Below are 22,392 nucleotides of genomic sequence, written 5' to 3'. Positions count from 1 at the left end.
TATGTACTAATTAATTTCTGAACTATCATTAATCAGCAATCTGAAAAAGAAATTGCCAGGGCAGGATTTATTCAAATAAGGTCATAGCTGATGTACCAGCTTATGTTAGTAAAAGTGCTTCTTGCCAAAGAGACCAGGTACTTAGCTTTATTACTCAAACCAGGCTCTAGTTCAGCAATGTTATTGCCCCATCTAAATCCAAGGTTTAAAAAAGGTCAATCTAGATGTCATAATCATATTAATACTTTACTCTAAATCTTGAAATCATCTCATTCAGCGATTTCATGTAGCTGCTGGACAGAATGAAGGATAAAACAGAACTCTGCATAACTCCACAACATAAATGTCATGTAGTTGAACAGAAATACCTACTGGTTCTCAACCAAACTCATTGGAAAATGTTCCAGAGCTTCTGGAATCCATGAAATCAATCATCCTCCAAAGGCAGATTATTTTAATATGCACACACACACACTTAATTGCAGAAAGAAACAGTTGCAGCAAATTGTTTAAATCTCAACCATGACTGACAAAACAACAGATGCAACAGATGACATTTTCAGACATTCCTAGTAATGGAAAAAAATAGTCCAGAGCATGACCTTCTACAGGTGGTAGTAGTTGAGACAGACCCATGATTGACATATCAGCTTGCTAAGACAGCAAGAACACCCTTGCTAAGACAGTTCTAAGCTGAATGCTAAAGTTACCAAGAATTAATCCTTTAGATGACTCCCACCAGTTCATAAAGGGAGACTGTTGGTGTTAGAATGGGTGGATAGAATCACCAGTCTGGTCCATATGCCCCACCCAAAGACTGAGAACTCTGAATGTCATTGAAAGAGTGGAGTGAGTTTCTACAGCCTACAGCAATTCTTCCTGCCCAATCACTGACTGAGTGACTGGCCCAAGGCAACTTAGCTGGCTTTGTGCCTGAGACTGGACTAGAACTCATAGCCTACATGTTTTTAGTCTGATATCTTACCACCATACCAAAGCCAGTCGCTATCTCTTAAGGAAGAAGTAATGGCAAACCACTTTGGAAATCTTTCTAAGAAAACTGGGGAATCCTGGCAATCACCAGGAGTCAACACTGACTCAAAAGCACTTTTTTTAAAAAAAAAGCTTTCAAGCGCTATTCATCCTATAAACCAAAAGCCTATATCTACATAACAGGAGTTAAAGAGGTTCAGAAAAAAAGAAGAACATGTAATTTCTTAGGACTAGTGCAACAACAACTTTTGCAGATGTCCCTCACTTCACTTTCAAATGGCAAAACAAAGTATATGATAAGGCTTTCAACAAGTCTCAGGTCAGCAGTACATTTTTTTTTCTTTTAATCTCTGTCAACACAGAAGTTGTTGACACAATTAGGTTGTTACACTTGTCAACAGTAAAGTATATATCCAAGAAACAGCAAACTAATAGCAATAATACTCCATGAATCATCTCATATTATAAATAATTTCCAAATACTCATTAATTCAATATAAAAATGCCAGCAAGCTTTGCCCATTTTACTCAGTATCAATAATGGAGAACTATTTGTTCAGGTTACTGAAAGTTTGTTTTTGTCCCTAATCAGAAAGATCAAAACTTTAGGGCAACTTTCCCTAGCCTAAGGTTTTTCAGGATGATCACTGCAGTGTTACTGAAAGCAGGACAGAGCAGATTTTAGAACTCAGCTATACAAAGAAACAAGAGGCAATTAAATACTGATATCCTCCGTAGCATAACCACTTTTAATTTCCAAGTTTCCTACAATTACAAATGTTCATTATGCTAATATTATAAGGATAATCTACCCCATGGGAGGAACATCAGACTAACCTTTTCTTGGGTGGCCTTCTGGCTGGTAGATAATATTATAAACATATCCAGAGAGCATTATACTGGTTTAGATAATCTTAATAATCTATTCAAGTGCATAAGACTTTGGTGCACTTAACTCATACACTGCCCTCAGTATACTAGCAATAAGCACTTATATACCCGCTCAGCCCTCTCAAAGTGGTTTACAGAGTCAGCATATTGCCCCCAACAATTTGGGTCCTCATTTTACCCACCTCGGAAGGATGGAAGGCTGAGTCAATCTTGAGCCTGGTGGGGATTCGATTGCCAAATTGCAGCAGGAGTAGCTTACAGTACTGCACTCTAACCACTGTACCACCAAGGCTCATTTATAATATAATGGGAAGGGTGTGTACTGAAAATGCAATTATTACAGCTGTTTCAATAGGACATGTATTCATGTCCTATTTCATGTCCTAATTTGTGAACCCAGCAATATTTAAAATGGAACTCAACTCTGACAAATCTTATGGGTGATACATATTCTCCTGACATGAATGTCGCGCTTTAACAACTGTGTGGTCGACAGAAACTCCACGGGGACTAAAACACGCGCAGCAAACTTCCCCGGTTGTTACAAAAGTTCCGACAGGCCCAGCGAGCTGAAGAAACCCGGGTTTAAACTTTTATGACGCTCCCTTTTATGATTTCGGCAGAGCAACAGCCAAGCGAGCCTCGCCAGCCACTCACCAAGAAGTGCTAAAGGGCTCTTTCCTTTCCATGGTTTTAGTCCACGGCTTGTGCCACGTGATGCCCTGAGCTGCTTCGGCCCAAAGTTGATCCGGCTCGTCCACCGACCTCTTGAAAACCCTGCCATAGTCACCTGCGGCAGGCGCAGCTGCGTGAGAGACGTAAGCGCTGGCTATGCGAAGCGGGCGAGTTTGAGGAACCAGAGGAAGCGCTTTGCGTGGCTGTGTGACACACCAGAACCCGCCGGTCGATACCCGATAGACGCGACGGCTACAGTGCACAATTTTCTGCAGCAGAGTCCTTTTGCCCGGAATTATCATGTTCCCTGGAGACGCCCCGTCCCGTGTTGTAGCAGGCGGCTGTGTATGTGTGCAACTAAAGGAAGGCCCTCCCTTTACTAAAGTAAAAGTATACAAGTTTTTCTCTAAGTCAACACAAAAAGTCGAGCTGGATTTCTGAACATGGAAAAGTGCTCGTTGATCTTCGTTTTGCAAATCACAAATTTAGTGATTTGCAAAAATCCAGTCCGGGCTTTGTTCTTACTTCTCAAATCCTCTCCCTTGTTTGTTAAAAAAAAAGGCACTGCATTGCATAATCGCGCACCTTGGTTCCTCTTTCAGCTGTCCCAGTGTGGCTCTCCTAACCCTTCATCCCTTAAGACTTTTCTTGTTGCAGATACTACTAGTTTTTATTTGTCCTTCAGGTTTTGTCTAGGACTTCTTTTAGTTTAGAAAATCCCATTGTTTAAATCCTGGTTTGGATAAGAATCTCAGATTACAGGTAGTCCTTGATTTACAACAGTTTACTTAGCGACTTTCGAAGTTACAACATTGAAAAAAGTGACTTATGACCATTTCTCAGACTGATAATCGTCACATGATTTACATTCAGATGCTGGACAAGTGACTCACAGTTTCAGTGTCCTGGGGTCATGTGATCATCTTTTGAGATCTTCTGACAAGCAAAGTCAATGGAGAAGCCAGATTCACTTAACAACTGGGTGACTAATTTAACAGCTGCCATGATTCACTTAACAAATGTGTCATGAAAAGTCATAAAATGGGGCAAAACTCATTTTCTCATGAACAAATATCTCACTTAGGAGCGTAAATGTTGGGCTCATTGTGATCATAAGTTGAGGACTACCTGTAGTCGTTCTGTTTTTCAGTGACTAAGAACTACTGTATTCTTTTTAAAATACATTAGCATTAGTAGTACATTAGCATTTCTGGAATATCCCTACAGATTACGTTTTAAAGAAGTTGTATACTTCCTGATTTGAAAAGCAGAGGCAAAGTATTATGCTACATGAAATGATAATTGGGATTCAATTTACATTGGACACAGATCAAAGCAACCTTTGCTCAGAATAAACAAGTTCTTAAGACTGAGTTTGCCTATTGGTAGGCAGCTGAGAAGTGAAATATGTACTGGTCTTTCAGGGCCAAATTACCAACAATGAATACTTTGAAATTGCTTAATGTATTCTGTTGAGAACAATGCATGGCTTCGCCCGCAGAAAAAAAGGACTTTATTATTTAGGTGGCTGTTGGTGTTGGGTGGGGAGTCCTCAAAAAAGTTCTTACAATTGCTTAAAAGTCTAAACAAGAATAAGAAAAGCACTGTGACTGGCAACTCCAAAAAACCCATACCTGTCCATTCCTCCTATCCTCGTCACATAGAAACTCTCCTCCCACTTGCTATAATATTGAGTGTGGTTTTCCATTTGGAAATCTGCAAATGGAAGGTATTATTTATATAGCATATGGCATACAAAACGAGGGAGTCTAATAATGTTTCCACGAGGCAGAAGTTCTGGCAGCCAACAATCTCTGGTCCCGTCATTGCACTGGCGTTCTACCAGGGGTGGGAGAACTAGCTCTGCGCCAGCTGGCCAGCAACACTCTTGAGTGCGTGAGATCATCTGGGGCTTTCCTCCACCAGTCTTCCATCAATTGCATCCCAGCAGATCCAGTGCTGGCTCCTGCTCTCTGCACAGAAGGCAGCTGGGGTTTCCTGCCACCAAAATAGTGGCACCTGTACTTGCAGGTGGTATGTTTTCAAACTGCTAGGTGGGCAGGAGCTAGGAACAAGTGACAGGAGCTCACTCCCTCCCATGATTCTGGGTTCAAACTGTCCGAGTGCAGACCATTTCTGGCCAACAAATCCAGTGTCATTAAGCCATTGTGCCACCACTTCCCCTAATAGAAGAGATCACTAAAGAATATAAAAATAAACCAGCACAACCATTGTCATTGTATGTACAAAAATGGCAGAAACCATCCTCTTCAAATATATTTTATAAATTCAATATGGACCACATCAAAGGATGTTTTATGATTTAAATTAAAAACCCAATTGTAACTTATCAGTCACTAAACAAATACCAGATACTTGACTATATTTCATAAATGAATTAGGAAAAATATGGATGGTATTTCACCCTGCAGTCCCCTGGTGAATGTTACAATATATATTTTGTGCCATGCTCATTATGAAACAACATATACGTCTGCTAGGTCTTTCTCTTGATATTATTTTAATGTAAATGGCATAGAACAGAGGAATGTAGTAAAATAAAATGATTCATTATAAACCTGCAATAACATAGATGCCAATAGGTCTATAAAAGGTCTATAGTATTGTATTTAACTGGAAAATCATCGGGGCCTTTTTTTCTATGAGTATATGTTAAAATTGGCTATTTTAATTTAAATTGTATAAAATCATTTGATGAGATCCAGGTTGAATTTATAAAGTGTGTTTGAAGAGGATGGGTTTCTGCAATTTTTGTACATGGCATTACAATTTAGTATTTTAATTGTAGGTAGAAATATTACCCAAAAATTCTGAATCTATCAAGTGATATTGTGATACCTACCCGAGATTCTTGTCTTCTTTAATTTTGGACTTTGTTCTTAAATCATTAGGCAGTCTCAAGAGAGTAAAGTTGTTGCAAGAGTGGATAACAAATATCCAATCTCTACATTATGATATTTTAGCTACATTTTGGATAACTATTTAACATGACCAAAGCTTACTGCAGCTGTGCAGCAATATGATTTATATTCTGGTTATCCACTTCCCATTGGGGGGAATTAATTCAACAGAATGGATCTCTAATTTTACTAGCTTCTCTGTATGAAGTTGCTGCTGTTCCCTTAGCAAACATACTTCTTGTGAAGGAGGACAGGATGTAAAATCATAAATGAAAATATAACAGATTGTGTATTCAGGAAACATTTATTGACTGCACAGACTGTAAGTTCAATTTTCAATATTCAAGCATTTAACGTCAATGAATAAAAAAGGACCTGTGACTTTCATTTGCTCAAATACATAGATAAATTTGCAGAATTTGGGGAAATGGTAAATATCCATAAGAATGCAATGCAGAGCTGAACAAATATTCTAATTTCAGTCTTCATAAAAGGAATATTTGAGTACAGAGAGCCCCTGCCATCACACATTGTAAGCATATCCCTACTGTATGAATAATCATATGATATATTTTCAAACTAAAGTGATAGGATATCTAAGAATAATCTTATAATTCAAATTTATATTAGAGAATTACAGATTATTAGAATATTATATACAAAGGGAGAGAGGAGTGGAGAGAGAGGGGGAGAGAGGGGGGGAGGGAAGAAAAAACATTGCTAAAGTATTTTATTTTTTTAATCAGCTCCATTTCCAAGATAAATTGATTGATCTATTGCAGGTGTGTCAAACTGGATTTCTTTGTGGGCCGGATCAGCATTGTAGTTCTGTGCAGGCCAGAGGGAGGTGGGGTCGGCAGGAGAGGTCGGGGGGGCAGGACAGATCCCCCCTACAGTATCTTGCTGGCCAAAATGGGGCATGAGGGTCCATGTGTGACTCCCCTGTACCTTGTTTTTGCCCTCCAAGGCCTCCTCCAGCACTCTGCCGGCCAAAAATGGGCTGTATGACCTTTTTTCAGCCATTTTCGGCCTGTTTTGGCTCATTTTCAGGTCATTTTTCAACCCATTTTCGGCCCATTTTCGGCCAGCAGAGTGCTATAGGAGGCCATGGAGAGTGAAAAAGAGGCATGGGGGGAATGCACATGGCCGGTTTTAGCCAACAGGGGCACTGTGGACTGGTCCCTTGATATTTCCAGGCCAGCCCTGCGGGCCAGATTTAAGCACCCTGTGGGCCAGATATGGCCCCCGGGCCTTGAGTTTGACACCCCTGATCTATTGATTACTGAATCATCTTCAAGTATGCTAACATAATTCATGCTATGCTATTTAAAATGAAATCATTTTGGAATATTTTTCAAATCTTTCCACTTTGTCTATTTTACAATGGGGGGGGGGGGGCTTTTTTTTTTTCATTTATCCTCAAAAAAAAAAAACAGGTTGCTTCTTTCAAGGACAATGTGCCAATTGGTCATAACTGCAAGCATTCAATGGTGGCATCGTTTCTGACACGGTGTAGTTTACATAAACATAGAAATAGCTACCCAGTATTAGATTACAGAAGTGGCCCTGGAAGCTAGGTTAATTAAGTCCTTTGCAGCAAGAAAGAAATAGTGAGAAGATCAGATGAATACAAACACTGTTGATAACAAGTAGCAATGGAACCATTTATTGGTCTTTAGACTCTACACAAAGTAGCAATAATCATTAAAAAAAACCCAATACACATCTCTACTACACTGTAATTCAACATAGACACAAAAGAGAAAACAAAACCAAAGGAAACTGTTATCTGTGCGGTCCACTGAAAAATAACATTTATTTAAAGAAGGGCTGGTCTTGCAGTGGCCAAAGGTGACATACCAAATAAATCTACTGAACCTGCTTTCAGACCTTAAAAGATTCTAGTTAATGATCTCCATTTTGATACAGTTACATTTTTATTAAATTCACCTCATAATTTAAAGATATTACATGATAACATGTCTCTTCTTCAGAGGTCAAGAGTCCTCCATTGGTATCTGTAGACCTTATGGCCATTTTTGTACTCAGGGTAATGCTGTGGCTGATCTTCAGTTCACTGGGGGATCAGTTCACTGATGATTTAAATTGAAAACTAAACCACACAGTCTTTCAAACATATTAGTATCCTCTTTAACATTTAGAGTGGCTTTTAAATTTCCCCCAATTATTAACATTTATTTCATGGAATATTCATTGATTTTAAGGTAGAAGACTGCACTCCTAGCTAAAATTTGTGTCCTTCCTGTATGCAATTATGCACAAATAATCTGTGAGATGCTTAGGTAAGTAAGGTTAACATGTTTATTGAATGTTATAAGGCTAATTAACCCAGGGACATAGATTCATTTCCTGGCAAAATAGTTAACTCATACTAAAATCTAGACCTGCTATTGATGCTTTCTTCCCTGCCCTGCAGTGCAGATGCTTGAGTTTCTTACTTGCAACCACCAAATCATAAATTATCTGAAAGATTTTTGCATCATAGTTGCATTACATATTATATCATATAAAAACTGTTTTGCACCCAGTGAGTAGATTTAGATATCATGCTAAACACTAATTTATCTCACATTGGTCATCTGTTTCATGAGAATGTATTCGACTTCTATCTTACAATCCTCCAAAAAGTTTATTGTTCCATTGCAAGGACAAATGAGATCAATTAACTTACTTTACAATAGTCAAATCTTATAATACAGAAAGATTGGAGAGGAAGGCATTACAACACAGTAAACAGGCACACCATGTGGAATACATCGGGGTATTTGGGTAGCATGTTCAAAGCTGCTGGCACCAGCATATTACTTTCAATAATTCAATGTATATCTCCTATTTTGTGCCTGTTTGCTGTCTTGCAATCCCTTTCTCTCTATGAATGTAAATACAGATGTTAATTCTGTTCATGATATCTTTCCCAGCTCAGATGAATGTTCCAAAGGGCAGAGCACTGGTTAGGAGGCAAACAAAAAGAAAGTTGTGAAACTGATTGGCTTTGTCAATTTCAAGCTAGCTTTCCCAACACCACCAGGATGAACTTTCCAAAGAACAGAAAGCAAGGAAAAGAAAAGCATAGTCATAGTCGCATGACTTCTCACTTAATGACCATTTTGTTTAATGAGAGACCTGCTGGTCCCAATTATGGTCACTAAACAAGGACTACTTTTGAAGTACTAACTCCAGTATTGAAAGATGCCAGGATTTGCAAACCTTATATAATTCAATTGGACATCTGCAGATACCCTGTATTTTTCTGAATTGGTTTTTTTTTTAAGCATTCAACAAGGCAACTATACCTAATGATTATACCACATTAGTTGTTCACATAGTGGGTCAAGGAACAGGTGGAATCCTAGACATTTGCCTTACTTCCTATTTGGCATTTTCCTTCATATTTATCTCCAAAACAGAGTTGTGTGAATAGGTTAAGAGTGATTCGCTCAAAGCCATCCAGTTTTCATACTAAAAGAAGACTCAAACCTGGGTCTCCTGGTCTTGGGACAGCACCATAGCCATTATACCACACTGGTTCTTGAAGAACACCTATTCCCATTGCACCAGATATCAACAGACAAGTCTCCAAGCAGAAATAGAACAATTTTCCCTAAGTAGGATTATAGGATCTGTTGTTTAAGAAGAAGAAATCAGTTTCTAACATTTCAGCAGCTCAAAAGCTTTAGCAAATCCACACAGAAATAAAGTAAATTGCACAGAGAAATGGAAAATAATAAAAACACTAATTACAAGTATTGAAAATAAAAATATTTTACAAAGAGTAGTGTCTGTTTATTAAATAACATTTGCATCAATTCCAAATGTCGAATTCTTTCTCTAACCAAATATTGTTTAAGCAAGAAAGCATGAATTTAAATTCCACTGAGGGCTTAGTTATTACAAAGAATGATCTTAGCTACTTTAAAAATAATTAAAATATAATCCACTACAGTGGAGTAAACCTTTTGTTAAAGTTATTTTTCAAAGTCTATACAAAAAGAATTCTAAACTGAAATTTCTCTATATAAAGCAAAATACCACTCATGTATCATCACAAAATCTCCAGAACCATAAAGCCTACAAATTTGAAATTTGGCACATATGTTCCTCTTGGCTACTAGATGCTCACTAAGAAAGGATTTCTCAAAATGACCATCAGAGCATTCGTATTTCCTATATAATTATTAAGATGCTCTCATGCTAAGGAGTTCTATTCCCCCTCCCCACCTGAAAAGAAATCTAAATGCAAAACACAAGCAGAGGAATTTCAGTTTCAGTTTTAGTTTCACAGCACCAAGCAGCTTTAGTACAGAACAATTGAGCTAAGACACACACAGGCTCCTTGCTGTCTCCTTGCTCACACAGCAAATACTGTTTCAGTTTCCAAACAGTCCTCAACTCTCTCACACACTGACAGGACTCTAGCCAGATGAATACTGATGGATGCTGGTAGGCAAAGGCACAATTTTTTTTCTCTTATTTTCCTCCCCCAAAACTAAACCTGACCACATAGTTTCATACTGAATCACGGATATCGAGCTAGTATAAGATATTTAGAAGCAAATGACTGTTTAAAGTTTTGCATTGGCTTAACAACAAGACATCCCATTTTTCTCATTGGGTAAATTAAGAAATAAAATAAATATCTGCATGGTTTAAGGCCCCTTCTTCACCCAAAGGGAAAAATGGTTCAAATTTTTCTCCCTACCCCAGTGATCCATCCAGAGAAGAAAAGTAGGACATCGGGTCCAAATAGGTTGCCTACTTTGAACTATATAAATAATGGCTAAAAATCTATTTAGCCATTAGCCTGTCCTAATAACAGTTTCCTTTTTAAAAAAATCTAATTTATGCTCAACAATGTGGGCAAATCACTTTATATAATAGTGCCAGAAGTTAAAATAGCATTTGTTCTCTTTATTTCCTTTTTAATTAGCTCTAAATATAATGTTTCTCTTTAGTATTACTGGCATATTTATACTAGCATTCCTGCTTACAGTTTAGATTATTCATGCCTGAGAAAATAGTTTGAAACACAAAGAGAAAGTTTAATGAGTTTCAAGAGGACCGGGTATGAAAAATGCAATCTTTAAAAATATCTGACAACACAATCCTATTGTCCATTTATTGAGAAACAAGTCTCCAAGATTGGCTCAAAAATGCGTATGGGTTTGAGCTTGAAAAATGTCCTGTTGAGCATGCTTTGTTTAACAAAAGACTTTATTTCCAGCTATAATGAACTATAAGAGTATGTGTACTTTCTATAATTGCTTGAGAGGCAGGATGGTTTATTTTTTTCCCAATACATTTTATTAAGAAGTATATTAAACAGATAAAACATACAAGAAGCTAGTACAAAATGCATTTTAAAAAAGGAAAGAGAAATATTAAAAAGTGTAAAAACAAAGTCATCCCCACTGCTGAAAAGGAAATAGTAATAAAAAGAAATTTCCCCCTTCATCCCAGAAAGTATATTCAACATTAATAACTTATCACTGTCTCTTCAACAACAACCAAATACATCTTCATTACATATCTCACTGAGAGGCAGGTTGATTTATAAAGGATGTACTATTTCCCATAGATTCCTTGGGAGAGAAGTAGCAGCTTTACTTTTATTTTACATTCCCCCAAATAAGTGAGTACTAGTGCCAAGAACACAATTACTATACCTCAGTAATAGTATTCTCTTCTTCAATGTGCAATGTGCATAATCTGAAATTCAAATGAAGAGCACAGGTTATCTAAATACAAAACAGCCACTGTGTTGCTATTTTTGCTAACTAACAATAGCAACAAATAACATTGCAGATTGGTAAAATGACTTCCAAGCGATACTATGTATAACAATGTTGTTTTTCTAGCTGTGATGAGCTGCTTTCCAGAGTAGAACTGGAACTCAGCTTGGCAACAGATGCCATGTCTTTGAATTGTGTGCTTCTGTTCAGTGGGACAAAATGTCCACAAATAATCAAACATTTGTAAGGTTTTTTTATTGATGCCATAAATACATTTGTTGTTGCCATTTGTTTTACATGTACATCTTATTATATGTACATTTATTGTTGCTATGGCCTTTTTCTGAGCTATAATCAAAGAAATAAATTATTTTCTTAGAGGAAAGTTAGAAGATAAACCTGCCATGCCAGCAAAAAGGGCCCAACAAAGTACCTTTGTTGACTATGACTATTTAATTAGGTTCTATTTATTTCATGCAACCACTGATTATTCTACAGTTCATTTGCATTTTAAAACAATCAGTTTCAGAGATACTATACTGTATTTGTAGTTCAAGATTCATGGTATGCTTCCTGTTGGACATACGGGCCTGCTGTTTCATTACTATATGGTCATTATTTTCAGTGCATAATCAAAATCAAATTGCTTATTCATTCTATAGTGAATGGCATAAATACCAAAACTAAACTGCAGAAGGAATGCTACACTTTAAAAGAAGAATAGTGTATAATTTGGAAAGCTTAGTTTATCTTTTGGAAACAAATGAAGAGTAGCATGTTATTGATCAGGCCTCTGTTATATAGAAAAATGCAGAGATAGAGCAGGAGTGGGCATTCAAACCCACTATTAATGTCTGGTGTTTTTGTCCTTGACTTATATGAAACTGTAAAGAAATCTTATCTTTAAAAGGTAAAGGTTCCCCTCACACATACATGCTAGTCGTTTCCGGCTCTAGGAGGCTGTTGCAAAGCCAGCCAGTGCTGTCCAAACATGTCTCGGCATGACTAAACACCAAAGGCACATGGAACACTGTTACTTTCCCACCAAGATAGTCCCTATTTTTCTTCTTGCATTTTTACATGCTTTCGAACTGCTAGGTTGGGACAAGCTGGGACAAGTAACATGAGCTCACTCCATCTTAGCCACTGAGCCACTGTGTCCCAATCTTTTATTTATTTATTTTTATTTATTTATTTGGTTTGTCAATTGCTTACAGGATAATAGGTATAAGTAAAAAACATAGTTATTGTTGAGGTAATTCTCCATTAGGAGAATGAGCACACACAGGGAGACATAGTGAGAGTAGTGAAGAATAACACACACATACAGCACACATATACACTGTATAGTAAATGTAAGTTTTTACTTCCAGTAAAATGGTTAAGCAAAGTTCAACAAAGCAGTCCAAGTCATTCACAGTTAAAGCAGTCAGTTTTCAGTCCAGGGATAATCCAAATAACAAAGTCCAGTATCAAAAACAGTTCAGTAACAGACTTACATCAAATCCAAGAACGATGATCAGTCAATAGTCAATAAGGAACAGCAACACTCTCCAGAAAACACCAGAACAGGAACTAAACAACCCAGGTTTCTGGCTCCATCTTATGGCCATTTGAGGAACCACACCCAATTACAGTTTTAGCATTCTCTTAAAGAGACAGTATTAAAATGTCTATCCTGATTTATATATTTTCCAACCTAACTGTTAGGTGACTTACATTCCTAACATTCTCCCCTTTGGGTAGGACAATATATACAACCTTACATTCTAAGTCCATAATCCTCACAGCAAGCCTTATGCTTTACAGAGCCTTGGGCTTTTGTAAAATGATCTGCGATGTTATTTTCTGACATACAGTATTCTAGCTTAATTGTCTTACTTTGCACACATTGTCTCACATTTAAATATTTTAAATCTGTGTGTTTGATCTTGTCTTTACAGCAAGATTGGAAGCCATCTGTATTGCTGATTGGTTGTCTTCATAAACAGCAATAGAATCTGTTACATCAATTCCCATATCAATTAATAGTTTCTTTTAACAAATTAAATCTGTACATAATAAAGACAAACAGGAGAATTCAGCCTCCATCGTTGACAAACTTAAATGTTTCTATCAAATAGACCTCCATCCAATCAACACCTTTCCCAATAATACTATAGTACCCAATGTAGATTTACGTGTATTTATGTCTGTAGCAAAACTTGCATCAGCATATGCAGTTAAACTCAGTTCATCCTTAGGCTCCAAATACAATGCATAAAGCATTGTTTGTTTCAGATATCTTAACACACGTTTAGCAACTTGTCAGTGCCTTTCAGTCGGCTCAACATTAAATCTAGCTAACTGGTTAACACAGTATGCAATATCTGGCCTTGACCAATTACTGAGATAAGATAAACTATCAATCAAGGACTGATAAATGTTCTTATCAAAAATAGGACTTTGAACATCATTAGCTGGTTTGCAAAGTTCCATTTTAAAACTTTTTAGTAATTGATTAATTTTATCTGCCTGTGAGATTTTGTATCCTCCCCTAGTTCTACCTATCTTTAAGCCAAGACATTGTTTAATTTCTCCTAACTGTTTTATCTTAAATTTCTTCTCTAACAGTGATATTATTTTAGTAGCTTCTTGTTCACTTTTGGTTAATGAAGTTTTGGTTGATTAATGCTATGTCATTAGTAAACAATAGCAACAATGAAATTACACCATCACTTTCCTTTTTAAACAAACATAGATCAGCCATTCCAGCTACAAAACCTATCTTAGTTAATTCCTTAACTATACACTGGTTCCATTCATATCCTGATTGCTTTAAGCCATAAAGACTCTTTTTCAATTTCCAGCAATCAGTTGTATCATCATTTTTGATACCTAAAGGTTTCTTCAAATATATAGTGTGTTGCAACGGTGCATGCAGATATGCTGTTTCTACATCCAAATGATTTATACTGTATTTCTCCTTAGCTGCTCACACTAATGCTGCCCTTAATGTAGTAGCCTTCAGACTAGGCGCAAACACCTCATTATAGTCATTTGCTGTCTGATTGAACCCTTGTGCTACTAACCTGGCTTTATGGGTTTATCCCACCCAACGTGCTCAAGAAATTTAGCACTAGATCTACAATAAACAGGAGCTGTGCCTTGACTCCAGAATCTAAATGATCTATGATTGGCCTCATAACCTACAGAAAATAATTTCCTAGTTCTATGTTGCCCTTTCAGTCTTACTTGTGAGGGAATGTGCACCCATGCTGGAGGTCCAAATGTGTGTAGGTAACTTAAATTTGGTTTTCTGCCATGCCAATGAGTGAATGGCAATTCACCAATTTTTGTATTCACCACATTGTTTAACACATGATTGTTACACATTATGGCCTCACCCCACAGTGTTTCAGGCAAACCTGAATCAGATAACATAGTGTGAGCCATGGCTTGTGATGTTTGCCCTCTTCATTCTACAAACGAGTTATGTGGTGGTCTGTAAGGTGCAGAATATTTATGCTGGACACCAGCCAATTTTAGCATAGTTTGGAATCTATTGTTAACAAACTCAGTCCCATTATCAGTAACTAATTACTTTCCTCCTCATTTTTCTCTCTGAAAACCTTAGCCAATTAAAGAAATGACGGAATGTTTCTGTTTTGTTTTTCATGAGATAGCAGAAACCGTACCATGAGTAATGGTCCATTATACTCAAAATATAGCAGGCACCTCCCAAACTGGGTTTCTTAGGACCAATTATGTCAGCAAACACAACCTCTAAAGATTCTTTGGTCTTAAACCCATTTAGTCTGTTTGCTGGAGTAACCTTGCTTTTATCTTGGCTACAGGCATTACATTTTAAATACTTGCTGCAGGGTTTCAATTTTACTCCCTCTGACAATTCAACAGTTTGTTTGAGCATTTTGAAATTAATGTGCCCCAGACGTCTATGTAGTAAATGTATACATTCATCATGTGGCTTAACATTGTTATAAACTGAGTTAGCCGTCTGCAACTGGTCATCATGTATCACATATAAATCATTCTCTAAAGTAGCAGTAACCCTTTTACCCTCTTTCTCTATTATACAGTTATCTCCCCTAAAGGTTACTACATAACCAAGATTAACTAAAGCCCTTACTGATAATAAATTAAATTTCAGTTTAGGTATGTATAACATATTTGAATGCTCATTTACACAAGAACAATATGCAGTACCTTCACCAGAAGCTTTCATCTTCCATCCATTTGCTAATGATACAAGTTGTAGATGTCTTAGACATCTTTACAAACCTGTTTCTATCTTTAGTAATGCACTGCGATGCTCCACTATCAACAACCCAAAAATCATGGTTTACAGTTGAATTGCTAGACATAGCTAAACTAACATTCTTCTTGGCCTTCTGGTGATTACTATGCAGCAAAAGGGTTCTTTAATTTGTATTCCATAAATTGAATTCAAACTATTGCAGAAGATGAGATCAAGTCTAGTGTTGTTGGTTCCTAGTTGTTTTTGTCCCAGATTTGTTACTGCATTGTAGAAGGTTGCATGTGTGGCTTCAGTTGTACATTAGTTAAGGGTCCTATTAATATGAGGTAGATTGAAGTCACCAAGAAAGATAAAAGTGTGTGGGCAGGATGCTGCCCATCTTATCTTAGGCTTGGGCTAAAAATAAGGCTTGCTTTATCTATCTATCTATTGACTGATTGATTGATTCATCCATCTCTCTGAACCACTCCATTATCAAAGAAATCCTTACAAAATTGTTCGGGCTGTGCAGCACTTTGGATCAATTCCAAACAGGTCCTTTGGAGAATGGGAGGATATGAATATGGCATCTACTTATAATTCATTAAAACACTTTTATATGTCCCAAAGTTATGTGTGAACCAAGAAAATGACACTGGTGCTTTAAAGAGATGCCATAGGTGCTATGTTTTTAGCTAAACATGCTAAAAAACATATAGCATGGGAAATGAATCCAAAGTGATTTACAACCCTAAAGATTATTGTTAAATGCAATTATAAAATTAAATTCACTATGAAATAAAAAAATAGGAAATAAATGATAGAGATTGTCATGCCCCTGGTGGAGACTCACTCTGAGGGAGAGGAACAGCCAACAGGGAGTGGAAGTAAGGCTCCAGAGGTTGTGGAAGAGGCTGGGAAGGGCAGAGGCTGGCTGAGCAGTCAGAGGAGGACCCAGGCCCAGCACCTATCCATCCTAGACCACATACAGAGGAGAGGATAAGGGAGAGACATGGTCTCCTTGGGAGGAGAGGGCCTTGATCCTCTTTATGGGCTGCAGGTGTGAGAACTAAATAAGAGTTTGGACCTGCATACTGGCAAACTGTGAAAACAAAGTGTTTTATTTTGGTCTGAAGTTATCTTGGTTGGCGTCCTTCCAACAGACTGTGCCTTGTTATCTCCTTGAATTTGGTAAATACTTCTCCTGTTCCGTTGTGGAAATTTTGTCATTGCAGTTTTTTTGGTTTTTTATTTCACTTCCATCTGCTCATTAAGTTTGGACTGTATTGCTTTCTTTTGAAGACTATTTTTGAGTACGTTTTATCTCCAACTGAGAATTATTGAACAGTGGGGTCAAATTGGAGGCATTAAAAGACATTTATGTTTTAGATTTTGTTATATTTGTGTTACACTCTGGGTCATCACAGAGATAGACAGACAGACAGACAGACAGATAGTCCTCAATTTACAACAGTTCATTTAGTGACCATTCAAAGTTACAACAGCACTGAAAAGAGTGATTTGTAACCATTTTTCACAGTTACAACTTTTGCAGCATCCCCATGATCATGTGATCAAAATTCAGGTGCTTGGCAACTGGTTCATATTTATGACTGTTGCTGTGTCCGGGGGTCATGTGATCACCTTTTATGACCTCCAGATAAGCAAAGTCAATGCGGAATCCAGATTCACTTGACAACCAGGTTACTAACTTATCCACTGCAGTGATTCATTTAACAACTGTGACAAAAAAGGTTATAAAATGGGGCAAAATTCACTTAACAAATGTCTCACTTAACAATAGAAATGTTGGACTCAATTGTGGTCATAAGTCAAGGACTACTCGTAGATCAATATTCTGTAAAGAAACTGTTTTCATGGAGCTTTACTCTGCTTGGGTGCTACAACTGTTTAATAAAATGGATTTTTTAATATTTTGATATTCATTTAAATCAGGGATGAATAAGCTACAGCCATTGAGTGACATATATTCCCCAGCAATTCCTTAGAGGTCTCTCAGACTGTATCATCAGACTTTAGCAATATGGTTTTTAATGAGTTTTATTTTAAAAAATAAAAGCCAATATAGTTTTAGGCCTCCGATATCATTCATAAAAACACATTTAAAAACCAAATTAACTTGCCCAGTTTTAAAGAAACCTAACTTCTAAATATATTTTTAAAATCCCATTCAAAACCATTGACATATTGACATCCCTCTTTTTATTGATTTATTAGCTTTTTAAGATTTTGAGAAGCACACAGTTAAAAACTATAATATTATCAAATATTATTAGATTTGAATATTGTGATAGAATGATATTGTCCTTTTAATGTATATTTTTAATGTTCATTTTAGTATACAGAAGTGGACAAAAAATTCATGAAAATGTATATCTAAATTAAGTACAAAGCCTTCGAGTTATGACCATAATTGAGCTTGTTGGTTATGGTTACAAATTCTGATGATCATTAAGCAAGACATCCATGTAATCACCTGCCTAATAGGGCGTGTCAAATTTTTCAACTTTCAATTTCCAAACATTGGGGGTGCTCAAAAGTTGTGACATCCCTTGAGGATTGTAAAGATCCTTTGGTTACTTTAATATACAGTAATTCAGATGTGCTTGGTAAATAACTACATAAATATCATAACTTTTCAGGCCAGCAATTTCCCAGTACCATCAAAGAAGAATGTTATTTTGTATGCAGTGAGCTGGGTGGAAGATATCTTCATTATTTCACTCCAGAGAAAGGCTCAAAAACAAGAAAACCTGCTCAAGTGATTGAAAATAATCTGGTGTACTTCATGAAGAAGAAGGGCATTGACAAAAGCTTGAAGGCCATTAGAGGAGATTCTACAAACTAGCTCTGAAGGTGTCCACTCTGCTGATCGACTGGACTGAAGGTGTGTATGAGCCACCTTTGACGTGCAAACAACTACAGTGGAAATAAAGAAGTTTATTGACAAATCAATGCAAGTACCACAGTGGTCCTGTCATGCCGGGTCAATAGAAAGATGTGTGAAACAGGTCACTGAGGCAATAAGCAGAGAGTATATCCATGAGAAATGTGAGGGTTATATCAGAGGCCAAGAAGCAAATTGGTGGCTAATGTCAAAGAATTAAACAAAACAGGACTTGATGAAACTCGCTTAAACATTTTTGTAACTCAGATAATTGATTTCTGGTGTTAGTTTATGATGGCATGGATTATTTTTTGCTTAGCTAGATGAGATTCATACAGAAAAAAGCTTAAATTTTTGTAGCACAAGGTGTAATTTTGAGAAGAATTACAGTATTTGTAGGGTAACAGTAACCCTACTGTTAGGGTAGGGTAAGGGTAAGGTTAACAGTATTTGTAGGGTATCTGATCAGATGTGGATTTACTATAGCAAGCTAAACATTGTGCAATTGCAAAAATAACAGCAGATTTGAATTCTTGGTGTAAAAACACATTTTTAAAAACCCCTCGCTAAAAAAAAAGTGGCAAAAATTAATTTTAACCCCATTAAATGACACACCCTGCCTAATGCTTTCCCTCGTGGGTTTGTTAGGTGACCTCATGGGTCATTAAGGGAGGCACAGGATAGTAAAGCCTTGGAAATTCTAGTACAGAGCCTTGCCTGCGAATCCATTTGCCTCCCCCACACCCAGACAGCACCAGAATTCCACAGTTCAACCCTGAGCTAAGGATATTCTCTTCTATGAGAAGGGTGCAGGGAAAGGTTAGAAATTGAAATGTAGTATTCGTCTAAGAAATGCAACTGATTAATTTTGAATAATATGCAGAGGAATATAACAATGGCCATGACTCTTTCAAAATCCAAGCTCGCGAATGCTTCTTTATATCAGGTGTTAAAGAGTATTTCAAATGATCTGCTTTGAATCTTCAAAAAGAATGAGGTGAAGTTAATTAGCTTAAGTAATTATCTGAAACACTTGCCTAATAATCTTATTCATTAACAAATGCTGTTGATTGGATTGTTGTCCTGCATGCAGAATCAGAATAAACATCCCTGGTAAAAAGAGAGGGGGGAAAGAGTCCGCTTGCTAGATGCTGGCTGAGGAATTCTGGGAGTTGACGTCCACAAGTTGTAAAGTTGCCGAGGTTGGAGACCTCTGTGCTAGAAGTCTTTTCCAACGATGTTCATACTTTATTGCAAAGTACATTTTACTACGGTTATAAAGTTCAGTATGCCTGGCCAGAAACAAAGCTGCCATAAACCTGATGTACTATAAATCTTTTGTCTCAGGTAACAAACTGCGTAGGGCAGTTGAGCAGGGCCAGCACTTAGTGAGACATCAAGGCAAGCTGGTTGTTCTAATTGCATCACCACTGCTAATATTTTACTCTGAGGAACCTTCAACATAAATTCCTTAAAAGAACAATTGTTCTAGAGAGCCATGCTGGTCTGATTGCTCACTTACAAAGTCATCAAATTGAGATAATGGTGTCTTCCAAAATGTGAACTAAATCAGAATGCCAGAGCCTAGAGGATATTCAAAAAAAGGTGTTACATATGAGGCCTATATTCTAACTGAGTTATTTGGTGGAAATGGCAGGAGGAGAGATGTTTTCCACTGAGATGAAGTGAACCTTTGTTTGAAAAGATGCCAAGGATTTCATGGTAGTTTAAATACCACATAATTTCTACAGGCAGACAGTTTGAAAACCATTGCTCTGTGTTGTGCCCCAATGTACATTTGTTTTTTAAAGCCAAATATTAAATCTTATTAACACATTTCTAAAAAAGGGGGGTCAGTATATCTTATACTTTTCAGTTTTGATAGTTTATAAACTTTTAATGGCACATATATTTATACATTAAAAGAAAAGCTTCTTTGTAGTCTAGCAAATCATACAATAAGCTAAATAACACTATTAAAAAGAGTTTTAAAATTGTATCTCATGATTCCAACATATTTTCCATGTATAATGCAAAATGACAGTGCATTCTAATAAATCTTATTTCTTGCCAGTTTCGGCTTTACATGTTTTAAAATATGAGTGACCTTTAAAGAGTTATCTCTTTCAGAATATTAAAAATGCAATTTAATCTTGCAGCAAGAGATTAAGCAGATAGCAGTAGCACTTAGATTTATATACCACTTTACAGTGCTTTAGAGCCCTCTCGAAGCAATTTACAAAGTCAGCATATTGCCCCCAATAATCTGGGTTCTCATTTTACTGACCTGGGAAGGATGGAATGCTGAGTCAACCTTGAGCCGGTGAGACCCGAATTGCCAAACTGCTGGCAGCCAGTGATCAGCAGAAGTAGCCTACAGTACTGCATTCTAACCACTACACCACCACAGCTCCTATAGCATGCAAGAGATAAGATGTATACATTGGAAAAGAGTAGAGATTCTTATTCATGTGCCTAAATAGAAATATGAAAGTTAGTGATGCCTATAGAAGAGAATTTCAGCCTGGGAGTAAAATGAAAAATATAAAAAGTTTAAATTAATACTTAAATGTTTTAGAGGATGGAAAAGCAAAATTATGAAAATAGTCAATTAAAACTAATGAGCCTAAACTCCTCTAAAAGTTAATCTCAGAAAGTCTAGCATAGTTTTATAATCACTGCCTCCAGTGAAAAGTAAACACTTCATTTGATGTAAATTATTATTAATTGGTTATAACCAGAGAGTTACAAATTATAACCTAGAAACCATGGTGATTTCAGATAGGGTGGACAAAAGAGATCTCTGGGTAGTTTTGAGTAGGATTTCTGACTTATAGCAAAGCAGCAACAAAATACAGACATTTTATGAAAGCAAAAAATAAATGGTTGCATGAAAGGATTGTAAACTCAGTAGAGTTCTCAGAACAAAGGAGCGAAATCTAAAGCAACACCGGACAGAAATAAAGGAGCTTTCTAACAATCCCAGAACTAGAATCACATCTCTGATGACAGTGGCAGCAATGAAAAAATATTGCCTACCATGAGTAGGTTTGCATGCAGTCATCTAAGAACGCACATACATTCTATCTCAGGGCAGCAAAAGTGCCATCAGCATCTGTTTTGTGATTCTTATTTATTTTATTTTAAGTTTGCAGAAGGGATAAAGTTCAAGGCAACTATTTGACCTCTGAAAAGCTTCCAAAGCCCCTTTGGAGCATGATTTCAGTCTTAAAGCTTGATGTTGGTTTTAGAGCTGATGGAAATTGCACACTTGCTCTAGCCCATCATTCCGATTTGCCATTACTGGAAATATTTATCTCAGCTCTTGAGTTTATTTCAAGGTTGATTTACAAGATCTTTTAATTGAATCTCACCAGTACACAACAATACACTTTGCTGCTTGGGTTACAGCTGATCATCTCTCTTCTACCTTTTCTATGCATTACAATATTATGAAGCTCCCATGGTGAGTTGAGATATAGTGAATGAATGAATGAATTCTTTATTGGCCAAGTGTGATTAGACACACAAGGAATTTGTCTTAGTGCATATGCTCTTGGTGTACATAAAAAGAAAGGATACATATGTCAAGAATATTAAAACAGGAATAGTTACCAATATGGATCTAGATAATTTGACTCTAGATCCAAGAGTGAAATGGATTTTTAATGGAAAGTGCTTATATAATATAGCATAATCACTTTTCTATTTAATGTAGTCACGGAAACACACATTCACCCTTCACCTTAACTTTTCCTGTAGTATCACATACCCTTTTAGTCATTCAGTCCCACTGTACTCAACTTACTTTTGTGTTTTTTCTCATAGACAAAATCATCACTTCTATATAACAAAGTGGATAGAAGCAGGTAGTGATTTTCACTGCTTTCATTCATCAAAACAGTAAACATCTTTCTGCAAGCATTTGTACATCTGAAAAAGTCTCGATTTTCCCAGCTTTATTAAACATTCTAGCAAGGTACACAAATTAATATACCTGCTATAGGCTTTACACAG

At 36.7% G+C, this 22,392-nt stretch overlaps 1 protein-coding gene across 4 annotated transcripts in view; it reads right to left on the bottom strand.

The window, feature by feature from the left end:
• Positions 1 to 2,941, bottom strand: part of ACSS3 (acyl-CoA synthetase short chain family member 3) — a 129,133-nt gene extending 126,192 nt beyond the window's left edge. For 3 of the 4 annotated variants that reach the window (XM_087934515.1, XM_026699152.2, XM_026699142.2), the window contains exon 1: positions 2,542 to 2,940. In XM_087934515.1, the coding sequence (XP_087790641.1) occupies positions 2,542 to 2,861 (320 nt within the window). In that variant the 5' untranslated portion in view covers positions 2,862 to 2,940. Of the gene's footprint in view, positions 1 to 2,541 lie in introns of all 4 variants that reach the window. The other variant, XM_087934514.1, reaches the window with a different exon arrangement.
• Positions 2,942 to 22,392: the final 19,451 nt, after the last annotated feature.

This window comes from Pseudonaja textilis, chromosome 5 (assembly GCF_049901715.1).
Source record: "Pseudonaja textilis isolate UNSWEBS1 chromosome 5, rPseTex1.2, whole genome shotgun sequence".
NCBI classification, from domain to species: Eukaryota; Metazoa; Chordata; class Lepidosauria; order Squamata; family Elapidae; genus Pseudonaja; species Pseudonaja textilis.
This window is presented reverse-complemented; position numbering and strand designations above follow the sequence as displayed.